Genomic DNA, 20,229 nt, shown 5'->3' with positions numbered 1-20,229 from the left:
GGCCAGGCGGCAACAGAACGACCCGGACATCATCCGGGGCTCTGGCAGGAGCAGGCGAGAGCAAGGGGGCTGGAAGCTGAGGTTTCTGGCCTCCATCTGCACCGCCTGCCGCGCCCTCAGCCCGAGCTCCGCCATGTGGCGTAAGCTTTTCTTCTACCAGCTGCTGCTGATGCAGACCATGGAGGGGCTGCTGCAAGAGGAGCCCGCTGACTACCTGGGCACCATGGTGCGGCTGCAAGCCGTGCTGACCATCACCTCCATGAGCGAAGCAGGGCTGCTTGTGCAGGAGAGGAAGCAGAAGGAAAGCCTCATCCACACCTGCTTCCTCAGCATCTTCCACCTGCCTCCGCAGGAGGACAGCCAGGGCCTCGTGGCTTCCCTCTGCTCCCAGACCCTGGTCGCAATGGACAGAATGCTGCAGGCGCTGGTACGCGGCGCCGGCAGCCTCGGCATCCTGGAGCTGCAGAACCACTTGCAGCTCCTGCTTCCCCTCACCGCTTCCCGCACGGCAGTGGTGCGCGAGAGGGCAATGGCACGGGTTGCCAGCCTGATGCAATTCCTCACCACCTACCCTCTGCTGCTGGTCTGCCCCTGCTTTGCACTGCCCAGAGCCCGCGGGCATGAGTGCTCCGAGGCGCAACATTTTGGCATGCTGGCGAGGCTGGTGGGGCACCTCACCCTCTGCTGCACCTGCAAGGACACGGGCACCGCTACCAGGCTGAAGCAGCTCTCCATCACCTGCATACCTTCGTCCTGCAGCAGAGAAGCAGGGCCTTGGGGCTGCGGGAGGCAGGGCAGCAGTGGCTCCAGGAGGACTGGCAAGCAGGGCAGCCCTGGGAGCATTCGCAAACCAGCCCTGCATGCAAAATCTTCCTCGAGTTCCTCGAATGCCTCCGGCCCTCCGAGCGACTAGACATCGTCCTCATGGCCATGAATAACTTGCAATCCTCCAGCGCCGACACCGTCACGGCAGCTGCCAACATGGTGGACGTCCTCGTGGCAGCCTCTCATTTCCAGCCCATGCAGGTCACCAACATCGTGTGGGCCATCCACACACACCTGCCCTCCATCAGCAACATGAGGGCCCTCAACACCCTCCACAGGGCCCTGCTGGTGCTGCTGGACAGACACCCCCGCGAGGTGGTGGCCAGCCTGCTCTGGCGCTCCCCATGGTGCACCGGTGCCGCCATGGCCATATGGGAGACCATGCTCTCCCAGCCCCGCGCTGCCAAGAGGGTGCTGCGGGAGCTGCTCGGCATACTGATGGACCCAGTGACGCGCCAGACCTCCACCTTCACCTGGGACCAAGCAGCTGTCCTCGCCGTGGCTGCAACCAGAACGATAACCAAGATCCTCGTGCAGCCCACCCACCTGCAGGTGCTGAAGGCCATTTTCCCCCGCCTTTTCCTGGCTCTGCTATTCCAAGTGCCTTTCACCAGGGAGCTGACGCTGCAGGAGAGGAACATCTGGATGGAGGACCAACAGGATCCCTTCACTCCCTTGAGGTCCCTGCTGAACTCCATCAGACTGCTGCTCTGCAGCATGGGCTTTGAGGAGCAGGTGCTGGCCATCGAGGCGCAGGGTGGCTGGGATGCCCTGCTCCGCACCGAGACCCACCTCTCGGGAGTGTGCATCGTGGCCAGGGAGATGACAAACACCTCGAGACACCTCTGCTCTGCCATCTTCTGCTGCCTGGCGGAGTTCCTCAGGGTGCAGGACCCCATCCAGGAGACGGTCACCATGGCCTTCCTGATCGAGATGCTGGGCTGCACCAACCTCAGCCAAGAGCTGGACCGTGCCCTGGAAATCTTCCCCATCTATCTGAAGAGCCAGTGCCCGCAGATGCCCAGACTGGTGCTCAGGGGCATTTTCACGCTCACCGAGAGGCTAGACACGGCAATGAAAACCCTCACCCTGCTGCCTGTTGTCATGGAGCAGCTGGAGCATGGCAATGGTGATGCCAGTGACTTGGTCCTGCCCGTGCTCGCCAACATGCTCCAGCTCCTGGAGGAGAAGGAGTCCAGCCGCACCGCCCTGGCGCTGGCTGACAAGCTGCAGCGGCTCTTTGACAACGAGTCGGGCACCGTGCGGCGGCTCTCCATCCATCTCTTCCGAGACGCGATGGGGCTCGTGGCGGGTGCCAAAAGGAAGAAGATGAAGGAGGTGGTGTGGGACAGCCTGCTGCCGCTGCTCTTTCACCTGTATGACGAGGACAAGAGCGTGGCCAAGGCCTCCCAGGAAGCCCTCTGCAGCGCTGGCCGGTTCCTCAAGTGGAGGCAGTTGGTGCAGCTGGTCGAGACTGCGCAGGCATGGAAGATCGGCGAGTGCCTGCTGGCCAGGAAGAAGAGCAGGGCCAAGGACTACCTGCGCCAGAGCCAGCGCTACCTGCAGAACCCGCAGGAGCTCCTGCGGCAGGAGGCCGTCAGGTTCCTGGGGCTCTTGGGACGGCAGGCGGCGGATGGGGAGATGAAGCACATCAGGGAGGCCCTTGAAGGTGCCAGCGAAGATCCCAGCGTGGCGGTCACCTCCCTGGCGATGCAGGCGCTCCGCATCCTCGAAGCAGGAGCAGGAGGAGGAGAAGAGCCCAAGTCGAGGCTTAAGCTGCAATGGCTGCGCTCGCAGCTGCACAAGGCACGGTGGGGGCGGCCCCCGGCCCCCAGCGAGGCCCCTGCTCAGGCGGAGGCCAAGTAGCAGCCGCAGCCCCCGGCACTGCCCGCGCCGAGGTGCCGAGTGCCAAGGGGAAGCTGCGGGCGGCCTCTCGGGCTGTCGACGAGGAGGCGTCCAGCCACTCCGAGCCAGAGAGGGAAGGGCTGCGCCGGAGCGGGTGCTGGTACCTGTGGGGGTGGCGGTGCTCACGCCGTCCCCGCACCCCGTCGTTGGAGCGGTGCTGGCGGGAGGCTGCGGAGGAGGAGACGCCGCAGGAGAAGCAGCTTCGCCTGGCCAGGCTGCATCTGGAGCAGCCCCGCCAGCACGAGGAAGAGTGGCAGTGGGCAGTGGCAGCGGCAGAGGAGGAGGCGACCCAGCTGGCAGATCTCCCCGGCCACCGGCTGAAGGAGGACGTGCTGCAGCCTCCAGATCCGGCCAGCATCTGAGTGCTTCGGGGCCACCAGCTGCCTGTCACCGGCCTGGGCATCACACACGGTGGCCGGAAGAATCATCTAGAAAAGCTGTTTGTAAATTGCAATAAATGTCTCTGGTGTCAGCAAATCAGCCAATTTCCTTTCCTTCTGTGTTCTTTGACCCCGACAGGCTTCACGGCACGCGCTTTAGAGCAGAGCCTTAACAGACCTGGCTTTCATTTGGCTGGGCAGTGTCGGCCACTCCAGCTAAGAACACCTTCTTCATCACTCCCTTGGATGGGTGGGAGAGCGCAGGAGATGACAGCCAGTGGCAAGGCACGGCTCCTCGGGGCTGTGGCCACGCGTGCCCAAACCAGCAACAACCTTGTGGCCCGGAGTGCCCGGCCCCGCACCACCGGCTGCCCGCCGGCCCTCCTGCCCCAGCCCTGCCGCACCTCTGGGGAGCGCATCACTCAACAGGAACTCAAAACAAGCAGTAACGCTTTTGACAGTTGACACTAAGAGGGACACTTGGGCTTCCAGGACAAAACCCACGCTTTTTGTGCCCACCAATTCCACCAGGTTACCAAGAGAAGGGGAGAGGTGTTACGGCAAATGAACGCTGCAGAAAACTCACGGGCACAGGGAGACTGCACACCAAGCCGTGGCACAGAGCTTCACCTCTACCCTAAGTCCTTATGGATAGCTTGAGGGAAAAAATAAAAGCAGCAAAAAAAAAAAGGCATTAACTGCGGGAAATAGGCGGGAAATACACCTGGTACCAGATAATTACAAAACATTGCTATAGACAAGTTTTTCAACATAGGTTTCACTCAGTCCCTGATTTCAGCTTCACCTGAATTTCCACCCAGAACATTTAAGCAGTTTAACACCTCTGATCTCACTCCCTTCCATTCTCACTTTCCTTCTGCAGCTCTGCAGAACATTTGCATCGACTGAGAAACTCCTTTTGTGCAAATATCCGTTCTCCGAGCAAATGCACTGACTCACAGGCTGAGCTATTTTGGCCTGTTTTAGCCACATTCTCCTGCTCCAAAGGTTTCTTTTGCCTAAGCAGAACAGACGGACAAACCTTAAGACTTCAGCACTTCCACACGTGATGCAAGCAGTGAGTACTGATCCATTCAAGCCTTCCACCCACGAGCGGCAAGCGACGGGTTAAATCTCGGCCATCAGCTTTAACATTACGAAGATTTCATTCCGTTAAAATAAACAATTATTTTCCTTTCTACTAAAATTATTATAGGAGTCATGATGCATCAAAGAGTCTTAGACAGTAGTTTTTGTCCACAGAGAGACCCACGCGGGCAGACATGACGCAGGGGCTTGGGTATAACCGTTTGATCCACAAAACAGGTGAAGTTCAAAACTGGTCTTATTCCCAAACACGATGACCTATTAGCCAGGGAAAGTGAGTGCACCGTGCTCCAGGCGAAGCAGGAATCATTGGGAAGACCGACTGGCATTTCAGGGCAGCGTGGCTCTTCGCTGCTGGCTTAATTTAAGCTGCTAATTGCTGGATGGGCACTCACACGCCAAAGAGGCTCTTGTTCTTACGACGAAGCACGCTATTGAGTCCCTACACCTGAGAAAATAATTTACCTTCCTCAAAACTATCGCACTTACTCTTTGGGGTGGGGGGGAACCAAAAACCAACAAATACCACAGCATGTCGCAAGGAAATGAGTTTAATTTTAATTCTTAAAATGAGATTAATTTTGATGTGGAGTCTTCTAGAAATGAGGCACTCCAAGAAGATGCGTCTTCATTTTGATGATCTCATTGCTCATCCACATGGGAAGCTGACAGCTGTGACTCACAAGCTATAACATCAGTTTGAAAAAAGCTTCTGCGCAGACTGCCCAAGTCCTGAGCCAGAGTAACTCAGCCACCCCACGGAGCTCGGAGGAGCGGCCTTGCAGCCCACCATCACCTGCAGGAAGGCAGCTGACGTCTGCAGCACATCAGGTTAACGAACCAGCCTCTGGGAGCAGTTAATGAGCCTTCCCTGCACCACCCGTGCTGGATTACGACTTCTCAAGTAGTCAAGCACGAGGGCTGACTCTTGAGGCACAGCAGTACAGTAGCCCCTTTGCCCACCTTAAAAGCAAGCGGTTAGTTGGTACACAAGGTGATGCAGTGGCATAGGTTGCCTGCAACTGCTGCAACCACCCTCACCCACCAGAAATGAGTGGAGAAAGAACAGAAATGCTACCAGAGCAGAACAGGAGCAGTTTCCATCACTCTTCCATGAGCACGCATGGTCAAGCAAAGGATTAAAGCAGAGTGCTGCTTTTCCTGTCTAGTCAGTGCTGATGGCTTGTTTCGCACTCCCTTATAAAAAAAAAAACAAACAAAAGCCACCTTGAATATATGCTTATCGTTTTGTACATGTCTATCTTTCATCTTAAGGGAAGGTCCAAGTGAGGGTCACAACACGTGCAATACGGCACGCAGCGCGTGCACGAGTTTGGCGTACGGCACACGCAAGCCTCTTACACCAAACTGTAAATACGAAGTGTCACTGATGAGTAACACCAAACTGAAACACGTCCCTTGCCACAGTCCCTTCAAGTCCTTAGTAGTCAGCGAGGCTGCTTTTAGTAGGTTTGACGTACATAGCGTGAAGAAGTTGTTTCCATCAGATAGATTAAGAAATTTCACTCCTCAGATTACCCAGAGTGCATTTACTCAGTGCCCTCGGCTGAATTGGAGGGTTCAGCTGGTTTAAAACCATAATGAAAAGGGTTTCAGAGACATAACTCCGACTCATCGAACGAGCTCGTGTAAAACACTGGCACTAAGATGTAGAAAAAGAGATGGGCGTGTAGAATGCTGCAGAAGTTTTTACATTTTTCCTTGTGGAATTCCACTCAAGATGTAAATTTTCAGGTTACAGTGAAATACGACTTAAACAAATGGATTTTTTTGCAATATACTCCGCACCTACTGTACAGAGCAGACTCAGGTCACATCAGACTGGGCAGAAACAGTATTTTTGGAGGCTGTACACAAGTTTACTGCATGACGGGGTGTTTGCTGTGCCAGCGGGGTGCAAACACCAAACACACACTAACAGAAGCCAACTAAAGGGATGCTGGAGCGCAAGGAGCCTGCTCCGTGGCAGCAGCTGCCAAGTGCTGTGCTGTGCTGTGCTGTGCTGTGCCATCAGGAAGACTTCTCCTGTGACTTCTCACGCAGTGGAAGGTCCCCATTGCACAAAGAACGGGGTCTCCCCCTTACCCGCTAACGAGGCCACAGCAGGAGCTGTCTGCTGCGGGAAGAGAGACACGAGGTGCATCACAAACTCTTGAGGGCTTTTTCACACTAGTGACATACACACCCGCACACATAATAAAGATGGGAGATCAGACCACAGGGCCCTGCTTTCTCCACAAAGAGGCACCAGCCCTGTGCCCATGAGCTGGAGCAGTGCCTGCTCTCTCCGGTGGCTCATCACAAGTGCTCCAGTTCCTCTTCAAGTCATTTAGATAGATATAAGGAACATGTTATGCGTTTGATTCAGCCTTCCAGGCCAGGCTCTGCCCTGGTTTTGCGGTACCATTAAGAGGAAACGAGGCAAAACCACCTCAAAGTTGAGTTGTAGGAGATGTGCCGATGCAACGGACCTTGGGTAGCTCCACATCTGAGCACTCCCTGACCAGCATCCAGCAACCCACACTGCAGAGCAACGTCTTTTCAAGGTCCTTCAGTCAGTTTTCAGATAAATCCCTCCCGAATCAGTTCAGCTTTCGGTGGGAAGGGGGAATCTCTTTCTCTACAGGGTTTTTAGGAAGAATGCCATTGCTGCAGAATGGCACTGCTGAAGGTGCGGTGCTCTCCTGGTCGGACTTGGCACCAAAGCTCAACAGTTGGCAGCCTTCGCTGGCCTGGCCTTGCACAACTCTGATCTGTTAGGGAGCTGCATTCGGGTCGATAGGAGGGATCTGCAGTTGTCCCGTTTGAACTGAGAAGCCTCCCCTCCTGCGTCTTACCAGAAGTGTTAGATGGCAGCTTCTCCTACAAGCCAGAGTTGACAAAAAAGTTAGCAGAACCCTTTCCTTTGTCTGCATTTGGTGTACGGAAATCATTTTTCTTCGCAAAACTGTAACGCGACTAGAAGTGAGACACTATCAGAAACAGCTGCAATTCAGAACATCTGGATATCCATGCGGCACAATTCAGAAGAAACAGAGACAACCTACGCTACCAGCACATTTCTGCTGTCGTAAATTTACAGCACGTATTCTACGTTTTAAACAAGAGCAGAAAAACTTTCTATCGTGCCTTGTAGAGCTAAGCAGTCCTTAGATATCAAGGGTAAGAAGTTTAAGTGCAGGGTAGTGCTATCTTGAGAAAAACCTTCACAAATATTGGCGCTTCAACTTCCGAAGCAGAAGACTGACATCATAGAATGATAGAATGATAGAATGATAGAACGGTCAGGGTTGGAAGGGAATGACATTTCACTCCCTCCCAAATGATGACATCACAGGGACCCTGGCGTGCGCTGTGGCAACTGTAACTGGGACACCCAGCAGCGCCCAGCACTCGCTGCTGAGCCAGTAGCGGGAGCACATCCCACGGGCCAGTGCGCTGGCGAGCCAGCGTGCGAAGGGGAGCCCCGTGGGCTTCTCCCCGGCGTCGTGCCAAGAGTGAAGAGCCTCGGCGTGCCTGAGGCTGCAGGAGGGGGCTTGGGGGTGGCACTGGGGTACTGTGTGACTCTGTGTCACCTGGCCCTGCCCTCGCAGTGTCTGAGAGGACGGTGTTGGGACAGCGCGGGAGCCAGGAGCCCCCCAGCGCGGCCACCTCTGCCCCACCGCCTCTGGCAAGGCAGCCCCGGCTGGTGCCGGGTCCCTCTCGTCCCTCTCTTCCCTCCCTCTGCCCCTTCTGCAGGATGGCAAGGAGACCCCCTGAGCGCCTCCGGGAGGACTGGGGGCAGAACGGAGCTGCCCCGGCTCCCAGCTCCGAGCCCAGGGACACGCGTGAGGACGCTCCGCTGCCAGCGGATTCGTGCTGCTCCACCTCGGCTGCGGCCAGGCGGCAACAGAACGACCCGGACATCATCCGGGGCTCTGGCAGGAGCAGGCGAGAGCAAGGGGGCTGGAAGCTGAGGTTTCTGGCCTCCATCTGCACCGCCTGCCGCGCCCTCAGCCCGAGCTCCGCCATGTGGCGTAAGCTTTTCTTCTACCAGCTGCTGCTGATGCAGACCATGGAGGGGCTGCTGCAAGAGGAGCCCGCTGACTACCTGGGCACCATGGTGCGGCTGCAAGCCGTGCTGACCATCACCTCCATGAGCGAAGCAGGGCTGCTTGTGCAGGAGAGGAAGCAGAAGGAAAGCCTCATCCACACCTGCTTCCTCAGCATCTTCCACCTGCCTCCGCAGGAGGACAGCCAGGGCCTCGTGGCTTCCCTCTGCTCCCAGACCCTGGTCGCAATGGACAGAATGCTGCAGGCGCTGGTACGCGGCGCCGGCAGCCTCGGCATCCTGGAGCTGCAGAACCACTTGCAGCTCCTGCTTCCCCTCACCGCTTCCCGCACGGCAGTGGTGCGCGAGAGGGCAATGGCACGGGTTGCCAGCCTGATGCAATTCCTCACCACCTACCCTCTGCTGCTGGTCTGCCCCTGCTTTGCACTGCCCAGAGCCCGCGGGCATGAGTGCTCCGAGGCGCAACATTTTGGCATGCTGGCGAGGCTGGTGGGGCACCTCACCCTCTGCTGCACCTGCAAGGACACGGGCACCCGCTACCAGGCTGAAGCAGCTCTCCATCACCTGCATACCTTCGTCCTGCAGCAGAGAAGCAGGGCCTTGGGGCTGCGGGAGGCAGGGCAGCAGTGGCTCCAGGAGGACTGGCAAGCAGGGCAGCCCTGGGAGCATTCGCAAACCAGCCCTGCATGCAAAATCTTCCTCGAGTTCCTCGAATGCCTCCGGCCCTCCGAGCGACTAGACATCGCCCTCATGGCCATGAATAACTTGCAATCCTCCAGCGCCGACACCGTCACGGCAGCTGCCAACATGGTGGACGTCCTCGTGGCAGCCTCTCATTTCCAGCCCATGCAGGTCACCAACATCGTGTGGGCCATCCACACACACCTGCCCTCCATCAGCAACATGAGGGCCCTCAACACCCTCCACAGGGCCCTGCTGGTGCTGCTGGACAGACACCCCCGCGAGGTGGTGGCCAGCCTGCTCTGGCGCTCCCCATGGTGCACCGGTGCCGCCATGGCCATATGGGAGACCATGCTCTCCCAGCCCCGCGCTGCCAAGAGGGTGCTGCGGGAGCTGCTCGGCATACTGATGGACCCAGTGACGCGCCAGACCTCCACCTTCACCTGGGACCAAGCAGCTGTCCTCGCCGTGGCTGCAACCAGAACGATAACCAAGATCCTCGTGCAGCCCACCCACCTGCAGGTGCTGAAGGCCATTTTCCCCCGCCTTTTCCTGGCTCTGCTATTCCAAGTGCCTTTCACCAGGGAGCTGACGCTGCAGGAGAGGAACATCTGGATGGAGGACCAACAGGATCCCTTCACTCCCTTGAGGTCCCTGCTGAACTCCATCAGACTGCTGCTCTGCAGCATGGGCTTTGAGGAGCAGGTGCTGGCCATCGAGGCGCAGGGTGGCTGGGATGCCCTGCTCCGCACCGAGACCCACCTCTCGGGAGTGTGCATCGTGGCCAGGGAGATGACAAACACCTCGAGACACCTCTGCTCTGCCATCTTCTGCTGCCTGGCGGAGTTCCTCAGGGTGCAGGACCCCATCCAGGAGACGGTCACCATGGCCTTCCTGATCGAGATGCTGGGCTGCACCAACCTCAGCCAAGAGCTGGACCGTGCCCTGGAAATCTTCCCCATCTATCTGAAGAGCCAGTGCCCGCAGATGCCCAGACTGGTGCTCAGGGGCATTTTCACGCTCACCGAGAGGCTAGACACGGCAATGAAAACCCTCACCCTGCTGCCTGTTGTCATGGAGCAGCTGGAGCATGGCAATGGTGATGCCAGTGACTTGGTCCTGCCCGTGCTCGCCAACATGCTCCAGCTCCTGGAGGAGAAGGAGTCCAGCCGCACCGCCCTGGCGCTGGCTGACAAGCTGCAGCGGCTCTTTGACAACGAGTCGGGCACCGTGCGGCGGCTCTCCATCCATCTCTTCCGAGACGCGATGGGGCTCGTGGCGGGTGCCAAAAGGAAGAAGATGAAGGAGGTGGTGTGGGACAGCCTGCTGCCGCTGCTCTTTCACCTGTATGACGAGGACAAGAGCGTGGCCAAGGCCTCCCAGGAAGCCCTCTGCAGCGCTGGCCGGTTCCTCAAGTGGAGGCAGTTGGTGCAGCTGGTCGAGACTGCGCAGGCATGGAAGATCGGCGAGTGCCTGCTGGCCAGGAAGAAGAGCAGGGCCAAGGACTACCTGCGCCAGAGCCAGCGCTACCTGCAGAACCCGCAGGAGCTCCTGCGGCAGGAGGCCGTCAGGTTCCTGGGGCTCTTGGGACGGCAGGCGGCGGATGGGGAGATGAAGCACATCAGGGAGGCCCTTGAAGGTGCCAGCGAAGATCCCAGCGTGGCGGTCACCTCCCTGGCGATGCAGGCGCTCCGCATCCTCGAAGCAGGAGCAGGAGGAGGAGAAGAGCCCAAGTCGAGGCTTAAGCTGCAATGGCTGCGCTCGCAGCTGCACAAGGCACGGTGGGGGCGGCCCCCGGCCCCCAGCGAGGCCCCTGCTCAGGCGGAGGCCAAGTAGCAGCCGCAGCCCCCGGCACTGCCCGCGCCGAGGTGCCGAGTGCCAAGGGGAAGCTGCGGGCGGCCTCTCGGGCTGTCGACGAGGAGGCGTCCAGCCACTCCGAGCCAGGGAGGGAAGGGCTGCGCCGGAGCGGGTGCTGGTACCTGTGGGGGTGGCGGTGCTCACGCCGTCCCCGCACCCCGTCGTTGGAGCGGTGCTGGCGGGAGGCTGCGGAGGAGGAGACGCCGCAGGAGAAGCAGCTTCGCCTGGCCAGGCTGCATCTGGAGCAGCTCCGCCAGCACGAGGAAGAGTGGCAGTGGGCAGTGGGCAGCGGCAGAGGAGGAGGCGACCCAGCTGGCAGATCTCCCCGGCCACCGGCTGAAGGAGGACGTGCTGCAGCCTCCAGATCCGGCCAGCATCTGAGTGCTTCGGGGCCACCAGCTGCCTGTCACCGGCCTGGGCATCACACACGGTGGCCGGAAGAATCATCTAGAAAAGCTGTTTGTAAATTGCAATAAATGTCTCTGGTGTCAGCAAATCAGCCAATTTCCTTTCCTTCTGTGTTCTTTGACCCCGACAGGCTTCACGGCACGCGCTTTAGAGCAGAGCCTTAACAGACCTGGCTTTCATTTGGCTGGGCAGTGTCGGCCACTCCAGCTAAGAACACCTTCTTCATCACTCCCTTGGATGGGTGGGAGAGCGCAGGAGATGACAGCCAGTGGCAAGGCACGGCTCCTCGGGGCTGTGGCCACGCGTGCCCAAACCAGCAACAACCTTGTGGCCCGGAGTGCCCGGCCCCGCACCACCGGCTGCCCGCCGGCCCTCCTGCCCCAGCCCTGCCGCACCTCTGGGGAGCGCATCACTCAACAGGAACTCAAAACAAGCAGTAACGCTTTTGACAGTTGACACTAAGAGGGACACTTGGGCTTCCAGGACAAAACCCACGCTTTTTGTGCCCACCAATTCCACCAGGTTACCAAGAGAAGGGGAGAGGTGTTACGGCAAATGAACGCTGCAGAAAACTCACGTGCACAGGGAGACTGCACACCAAGCCGTGGCACAGAGCTTCACCTCTACCCTAAGTCCTTATGGATAGCTTGAGGGAAAAAATAAAAGCAGCAAAAAAAAAAAGGCATTAACTGCGGGAAATAGGCGGGAAATACACCTGGTACCAGATAATTACAAAACATTGCTATAGACAAGTTTTTCAACATAGGTTTCACTCAGTCCCTGATTTCAGCTTCACCTGAATTTCCACCCAGAACATTTAAGCAGTTTAACACCTCTGATCTCACTCCCTTCCATTCTCACTTTCCTTCTGCAGCTCTGCAGAACATTTGCATCGACTGAGAAACTCCTTTTGTGCAAATATCCGTTCTCCGAGCAAATGCACTGACTCACAGGCTGAGCTATTTTGGCCTGTTTTAGCCACATTCTCCTGCTCCAAAGGTTTCTTTTGCCTAAGCAGAACAGACAGACAAACCTTAAGACTTCAGCACTTCCACACGTGATGCAAGCAGTGAGTACTGATCCATTCAAGCCTTCCACCCACGAGCGGCAAGCGACGGGTTAAATCTCGGCCATCAGCTTTAACATTAGGAAGATTTCAACCCGTTAAAATAAACAATTATTTTCCTTTCTACTAAAATTATTATAGGAGTCATGATGCATCAAAGAGTCTTAGACAGTAGTTTTTGTCCACAGAGAGACCCACGCGGGCAGACATGACGCAGGGGCTTGGGTATAACCGTTTGATCCACAAAACAGGTGAAGTTCAAAACTGGTCTTATTCCCAAACACGATGACCTATTAGCCAGGGAAAGTGAGTGCACCGTGCTCCAGGCGAAGCAGGAATCATTGGGAAGACCGACTGGCATTTCAGGGCAGCGTGGCTCTTCGCTGCTGGCTTAATTTAAGCTGCTAATTGCTGGATGGGCACTCACATGCCAAAGAGGCTCTTGTTCTTACGACGAAGCACGCTATTGAGTCCCTACACCTGAGAAAATAATTTATCTTCCTCAAAACTATCGCACTTACTCTTTGGGGTGGGGGGGAACCAAAAACCAACAAATACCACAGGATGTCGCAAGGAAATGAGTTTAATTTTAATTCTTAAAATGAGATTAATTTTGATGTGGAGTCTTCTAGAAATGAGGCACTCCAAGAAGATGCGTCTTCATTTTGATGATCTCATTGCTCATCCACATGGGAAGCTGACAGCTGGGACTCACAAGCTATAACATCAGTTTGAAAAAAGCTTCTGCGCAGACTGCCCAAGTCCTGAGGCAGAGTAACTCAGCCACCCCACGGAGCTCGGAGGAGCGGCCTTGCAGCCCACCATCACCTGCAGGAAGGCAGCTGACGTCTGCAGCACATCAGGTTAACGAACCAGCCTCTGGGAGCAGTTAATGAGCCTTCCCTGCACCACCCGTGCTGGATTACGACTTCTCAAGTAGTCAAGCACGAGGGCTGACTCTTGAGGCACAGCAGTACAGTAGCCCCTTTGCCCACCTTAAAAGCAAGCGGTTAGTTGGTACACAAGGTGATGCAGTGGCATAGGTTGCCTGCAACTGCTGCAACCACCCTCACCCACCAGAAATGAGTGGAGAAAGAACAGAAATGCTACCAGAGCAGAACAGGAGCAGTTTCCATCACTCTTCCATGAGCACGCATGGTCAAGCAAAGGATTAAAGCAGAGTGCTGCTTTTCCTGTCTAGTCAGTGCTGATGGCTTGTTTCGCACTCCCTTATAAAAAAAAAAAAAACAAACAAAAGCCACCTTGAATATATGCTTATCGTTTTGTACATGTCTATCTTTCATCTTAAGGGAAGGTCCAAGTGAGGGTCACAACACACGCAATACGGCACGCAGCGCGTGCACGAGTTTGGCGTACGGCACACGCAAGCCTCTTACACCAAACTGTAAATACGAAGTGTCACTGATGAGTAACACCAAACTGAAACACGTCCCTTGCCACAGTCCCTTCAAGTCCTTAGTAGTCAGCGAGGCTGCTTTTAGTAGGTTTGACGTACATAGCGTGAAGAAGTTGTTTCCATCAGATAGATTAAGAAATTTCACTCCTCAGATTACCCAGAGTGCATTTACTCAGTGCCCTCGGCTGAACTGGAGGGTTCAGCTGGTTTAAAACCATAATGAAAAGGGTTTCAGAGACATAACTCCGACTCATCGAACGAGCTCGTGTAAAACACTGGCACTAAGATGTAGAAAAAGAGATGGGCGTGTAGAATGCTGCAGAAGTTTTTACATTTTTCCTTGTGGAATTCCACTCAAGATGTAAATTTTCAGGTTACAGTGAAATACGACTTAAACAAATGGATTTTTTTTGCAATATACTCCGCACCTACTGTACAGAGCAGACTCAGGTCACATCAGACTGGGCAGAAACAGTATTTTTTGGAGGCTGTACACAAGTTTACTGCATGACGGGGTGTTTGCTGTGCCAGCGGGGTGCAAACACCAAACACACACTAACAGAAGCCAACTAAAGGGATGCTGGAGCGCAAGGAGCCTGCTCCGTGGCAGCAGCTGCCAAGTGCTGTGCTGTGCTGTGCTGTGCTGTGCCATCAGGAAGACTTCTCCTGTGACTTCTCACGCAGTGGAAGGTCCCCATTGCACAAAGAACGGGGTCTCCCCCTTACCCGCTAACGAGGCCACAGCAGGAGCTGTCTGCTGCGGGAAGAGAGACACGAGGTGCATCACAAACTCTTGAGGGCTTTTTCACACTAGTGACATACACACCCGCACACATAATAAAGATGGGAGATCAGACCACAGGGCCCTGCTTTCTCCACAAAGAGGCACCAGCCCTGTGCCCATGAGCTGGAGCAGTGCCTGCTCTCTCCGGTGGCTCATCACAAGTGCTCCAGTTCCTCTTCAAGTCATTTAGATAGATATAAGGAACATGTTATGCGTTTGATTCAGCCTTCCAGGCCAGGCTCTGCCCTGGTTTTGCGGTACCATTAAGAGGAAACGAGGCAAAACCACCTCAAATTTGAGTTGTAGGAGATGTGCCGATGCAACGGACCTTGGGTAGCTCCACATCTGAGCACTCCCTGACCAGCATCCAGCAACCCACACTGCAGAGCAACGTCTTTTCAAGGTCCTTCAGTCAGTTTTCAGATAAATCCCTCCCGAATCAGTTCAGCTTTCGGTGGGAAGGGGGAATCTCTTTCTCTACAGGGTTTTTAGGAAGAATGCCATTGCTGCAGAATGGCACTGCTGAAGGTGCGGTGCTCTCCTGGTCGGACTTGGCACCAAAGCTCAACAGTTGGCAGCCTTCGCTGGCCTGGCCTTGCACAACTCTGATCTGTTAGGGAGCTGCATTCGGGTCGATAGGAGGGATCTGCAGTTGTCCCGTTTGAACTGAGAAGCCTCCCCTCCTGCGTCTTACCAGAAGTGTTAGATGGCAGCTTCTCCTACAAGCCAGAGTTGACAAAAAAGTTAGCAGAACCCTTTCCTTTGTCTGCATTTGGTGTACGGAAATCATTTTTCTTCGCAAAACTGTAACGCGACTAGAAGTGAGACACTATCAGAAACAGCTGCAATTCAGAACATCTGGATATCCATGCGGCACAATTCAGAAGAAACAGAGACAACCTACGCTACCAGCACATTTCTGCTGTCGTAAATTTACAGCACGTATTCTACGTTTTAAACAAGAGCAGAAAAACTTTCTATCGTGCCTTGTAGAGCTAAGCAGTCCTTAGATATCAAGGGTAAGAAGTTTAAGTGCAGGGTAGTGCTATCTTGAGAAAAACCTTCACAAATATTGGCGCTTCAACTTCCGAAGCAGAAGACTGACATCATAGAATGATAGAATGATAGAATGATAGAACGGTCAGGGTTGGAAGGGAATGACATTTCACTCCCTCCCAAATGATGACATCACAGGGACCCTGGCGTGCGCTGTGGCAACTGTAACTGGGACACCCAGCAGCGCCCAGCACTCGCTGCTGAGCCAGTAGCGGGAGCACATCCCACGGGCCAGTGCGCTGGCGAGCCAGCGTGCGAAGGGGAGCCCCGTGGGCTTCTCCCCGGCGTCGTGCCAAGAGTGAAGAGCCTCGGCGTGCCTGAGGCTGCAGGAGGGGGCTTGGGGGTGGCACTGGGGTACTGTGTGACTCTGTGTCACCTGGCCCTGCCCTCGCAGTGTCTGAGAGGACGGTGTTGGGACAGCGCGGGAGCCAGGAGCCCCCCAGCGCGGCCACCTCTGCCCCACCGCCTCTGGCAAGGCAGCCCCGGCTGGTGCCGGGTCCCTCTCGTCCCTCTCTTCCCTCCCTCTGCCCCTTCTGCAGGATGGCAAGGAGACCCCCTGAGCGCCTCCGGGAGGACTGGGGGCAGAACGGAGCTGCCCCGGCTCCCAGCTCCGAGCCCAGGGACACGCGTGAGGACGCTCCGCTGCCAGCGGATTCGTGCTGCTCCACCTCGGCTGCGGCCAGGCGGCAACAGAACGACCCGGACATCATCCGGGGCTCTGGCAGGAGCAGGCGAGAGCAAGGGGGCTGGAAGCTGAGGTTTCTGGCCTCCATCTGCACCGCCTGCCGCGCCCTCAGCCCGAGCTCCGCCATGTGGCGTAAGCTTTTCTTCTACCAGCTGCTGCTGATGCAGACCATGGAGGGGCTGCTGCAAGAGGAGCCCGCTGACTACCTGGGCACCATGGTGCGGCTGCAAGCCGTGCTGACCATCACCTCCATGAGCGAAGCAGGGCTGCTTGTGCAGGAGAGGAAGCAGAAGGAAAGCCTCATCCACACCTGCTTCCTCAGCATCTTCCACCTGCCTCCGCAGGAGGACAGCCAGGGCCTCGTGGCTTCCCTCTGCTCCCAGACCCTGGTCGCAATGGACAGAATGCTGCAGGCGCTGGTACGCGGCGCCGGCAGCCTCGGCATCCTGGAGCTGCAGAACCACTTGCAGCTCCTGCTTCCCCTCACCGCTTCCCGCACGGCAGTGGTGCGCGAGAGGGCAATGGCACGGGTTGCCAGCCTGATGCAATTCCTCACCACCTACCCTCTGCTGCTGGTCTGCCCCTGCTTTGCACTGCCCAGAGCCCGCGGGCATGAGTGCTCCGAGGCGCAACATTTTGGCATGCTGGCGAGGCTGGTGGGGCACCTCACCCTCTGCTGCACCTGCAAGGACACGGGCACCCGCTACCAGGCTGAAGCAGCTCTCCATCACCTGCATACCTTCGTCCTGCAGCAGAGAAGCAGGGCCTTGGGGCTGCGGGAGGCAGGGCAGCAGTGGCTCCAGGAGGACTGGCAAGCAGGGCAGCCCTGGGAGCATTCGCAAACCAGCCCTGCATGCAAAATCTTCCTCGGGTTCCTCGAATGCCTCCGGCCCTCCGAGCGACTAGACATCGCCCTCATGGCCATGAATAACTTGCAATCCTCCAGCGCCGACACCGTCACGGCAGCTGCCAACATGGTGGACGTCCTCGTGGCAGCCTCTCATTTCCAGCCCATGCAGGTCACCAACATCGTGTGGGCCATCCACACACACCTGCCCTCCATCAGCAACATGAGGGCCCTCAACACCCTCCACAGGGCCCTGCTGGTGCTGCTGGACAGACACCCCCGCGAGGTGGTGGCCAGCCTGCTCTGGCGCTCCCCATGGTGCACCGGTGCCGCCATGGCCATATGGGAGACCATGCTCTCCCAGCCCCGCGCTGCCAAGAGGGTGCTGCGGGAGCTGCTCGGCATACTGATGGACCCAGTGACGCGCCAGACCTCCACCTTCACCTGGGACCAAGCAGCTGTCCTCGCCGTGGCTGCAACCAGAACGATAACCAAGATCCTCGTGCAGCCCACCCACCTGCAGGTGCTGAAGGCCATTTTCCCCCGCCTTTTCCTGGCTCTGCTATTCCAAGTGCCTTTCACCAGGGAGCTGACGCTGCAGGAGAGGAACATCTGGATGGAGGACCAACAGGATCCCTTCACTCCCTTGAGGTCCCTGCTGAACTCCATCAGACTGCTGCTCTGCAGCATGGGCTTTGAGGAGCAGGTGCTGGCCATCGAGGCGCAGGGTGGCTGGGATGCCCTGCTCCGCACCGAGACCCACCTCTCGGGAGTGTGCATCGTGGCCAGGGAGATGACAAACACCTCGAGACACCTCTGCTCTGCCATCTTCTGCTGCCTGGCGGAGTTCCTCAGGGTGCAGGACCCCATCCAGGAGACGGTCACCATGGCCTTCCTGATCGAGATGCTGGGCTGCACCAACCTCAGCGAAGAGCTGGACCGTGCCCTGGAAATCTTCCCCATCTATCTGAAGAGCCAGTGCCCGGAGATGCCCAGACTGGTGCTCAGGGGCATTTTCACGCTCACCGAGAGGCTAGACACGGCAATGAAAACCCTCACCCTGCTGCCTGTTGTCATGGAGCAGCTGGAGCATGGCAATGGTGATGCCAGTGACTTGGTCCTGCCCGTGCTCGCCAACATGCTCCAGCTCCTGGAGGAGAAGGAGTCCAGCCGCACCGCCCTGGCGCTGGCTGACAAGCTGCAGCGGCTCTTTGACAACGAGTCGGGCACCGTGCGGCGGCTCTCCATCCATCTCTTCCGAGACGCGATGGGGCTCGTGGCGGGTGCCAAAAGGAAGAAGATGAAGGAGGTGGTGTGGGACAGCCTGCTGCCGCTGCTCTTTCACCTGTATGACGAGGACAAGAGCGTGGCCAAGGCCTCCCAGGAAGCCCTCTGCAGCGCTGGCCGGTTCCTCAAGTGGAGGCAGTTGGTGCAGCTGGTCGAGACTGCGCAGGCATGGAAGATCGGCGAGTGCCTGCTGGCCAGGAAGAAGAGCAGGGCCAAGGACTACCTGCGCCAGAGCCAGCGCTACCTGCAGAACCCGCAGGAGCTCCTGCGGCAGGAGGCCGTCAGGTTCCTGGGGCTCTTGGGACGGCAGGCGGCGGATGGGGAGATGAAGCACATCAGGGAGGCCCTTGAAGGTGCCAGCGAAGATCCCAGCGTGGCGGTCACCTCCCTGGCGATGCAGGCGCTCCGCATCCTCGAAGCAGGAGCAGGAGGAGGAGAAGAGCCCAAGTCGAGGCTTAAGCTGCAATGGCTGCGCTCGCAGCTGCACAAGGCACGGTGGGGGCGGCCCCCGGCCCCCAGCGAGGCCCCTGCTCAGGCGGAGGCCAAGTAGCAGCCGCAGCCCCCGGCACTGCCCGCGCCGAGGTGCCGAGTGCCAAGGGGAAGCTGCGGGCGGCCTCTCGGGCTGTCGACGAGGAGGCGTCCAGCCACTCCGAGCCAGAGAGGGAAGGGCTGCGCCGGAGCGGGTGCTGGTACCTGTGGGGGTGGCGGTGCTCACGCCGTCCCCGCACCCCGTCGTTGGAGCGGTGCTGGCGGGAGGCTGCGGAGGAGGAGACGCCGCAGGAGAAGCAGCTTCGCCTGGCCAGGCTGCATCTGGAGCAGCTCCGCCAGCACGAGGAAGAGCGGCAGTGGGCAGTGGGCAGCGGCAGAGGAGGAGGCGACCCAGCTGGCAGATCTCCCCGGCCACCGGCTGAAGGAGGACGTGCTGCAGCCTCCAGATCCGGCCAGCATCCTTGTGCTTCGGGGCCACCAGCTGCCTGTCACCGGCCTGGGCATCACACACGGTGGCCGGAAGAATCATCTAGAAAAGCTGTTTGTAAATTGCAATAAATGTCTCTGGTGTCAGCAAATCAGCCAATTTCCTTTCCTTCTGTGTTCTTTGACCCCGACAGGCTTCACGGCACGCGCTTTAGAGCAGAGCCTTAACAGACCTGGCTTTCATTTGGCTGGGCAGTGTCGGCCACTCCAGCTAAGAACACCTTCTTCATCACTCCCTTGGATGGGTGGGAGAGCGCAGGAGATGACAGCCAGTGGCAAGGCACGGCTCCTCGGGGCTGTGGCCACGCGTGCCCAAACCAGCAACAACCTTGTGGCCCGGAGTGCCCGGCCCCGCACCACCGGCTGCCCGCCGGCCCTCCTGCCCCAGCCCTGCCGCACCTCTGGGGAGCGCATCACTCAACAGGAACTCAAAACAAGCAGTAACGCTTTTGACAGTTGACACTAAGAGGGACACTTGGGCTTCCAGGACAAAACCCACGCTTTTTGTGCCCACCAATTCCACCAGGTTACCAAGAGAAGGGGAGAGGTGTTACGGCAAATGAACGCTGCAGAAAACTCACGTGCACAGGGAGACTGCACACCAAGCCGTGGCACAGAGCTTCACCTCTACCCTAAGTCCTTATGGATAGCTTGAGGGAAAAAATAAAAGCAGCAAAAAAAAAAAGGCATTAACTGCGGGAAATAGGCGGGAAATACACCTGGTACCAGATAATTACAAAACATTGCTATAGACAAGCTTTTCAACATAGGTTTCACTCAGTCCCTTGGTGGAAATTCCATCCATTTTTCCAAGCGCTGAAACAAATTTGTTGCTACAGTATTGCTTGGTTTAAAACACAAGAACACAGAATTTACT

The 20,229-nt window shown here is 57.2% G+C and overlaps 4 protein-coding genes across 5 annotated transcripts in view; 3 read left to right on the top strand and 1 right to left on the bottom strand.

The window, feature by feature from the left end:
- FBLN2 (fibulin 2) overlaps nucleotides 1-20,229 on the bottom strand; it is a 120,946-nt gene that overhangs the window by 64,662 nt on the left and 36,055 nt on the right. The window lies entirely within an intron of this gene.
- LOC147528019 (maestro heat-like repeat-containing protein family member 7) lies at nucleotides 53-2,691 on the top strand. The gene has a single exon (XM_086619240.1). The coding sequence runs from the start codon at nucleotides 925-927 to the stop codon at nucleotides 2,689-2,691; it is 1,767 nt and encodes a 588-aa protein (XP_086475366.1). The 5' UTR covers nucleotides 53-924.
- Nucleotides 7,978-10,806, top strand: LOC147528018 (maestro heat-like repeat-containing protein family member 7). Its single transcript, XM_086619239.1, has one exon. It carries the CDS (start codon nucleotides 7,978-7,980, stop codon nucleotides 10,804-10,806), a length of 2,829 nt encoding a protein of 942 aa, XP_086475365.1.
- Nucleotides 16,099-18,927, top strand: LOC147528017 (maestro heat-like repeat-containing protein family member 7). Its single transcript, XM_086619238.1, has one exon. It carries the CDS (start codon nucleotides 16,099-16,101, stop codon nucleotides 18,925-18,927), a length of 2,829 nt encoding a protein of 942 aa, XP_086475364.1.

This window comes from Tauraco erythrolophus, chromosome 12 (genome assembly GCF_009769465.1).
Source record: "Tauraco erythrolophus isolate bTauEry1 chromosome 12, bTauEry1.pri, whole genome shotgun sequence".
NCBI lineage: Eukaryota > Metazoa > Chordata > Aves > Musophagiformes > Musophagidae > Tauraco > Tauraco erythrolophus.
Note: the sequence above shows the minus strand (reverse complement) of the source record. Positions and strands in the feature narration are given on the sequence as shown.

Bases quoted from the DNA above. Each gene is read 5' to 3' on its own strand.
- LOC147528019 (XM_086619240.1), top strand. From the start codon at position 925: ATGGCCATGAATAACTTGCAATCCTCCAGCGCCGACACCGTCACGGCA.
- LOC147528018 (XM_086619239.1), top strand. From the start codon at position 7,978: ATGGCAAGGAGACCCCCTGAGCGCCTCCGGGAGGACTGGGGGCAGAAC.
- LOC147528017 (XM_086619238.1), top strand. From the start codon at position 16,099: ATGGCAAGGAGACCCCCTGAGCGCCTCCGGGAGGACTGGGGGCAGAAC.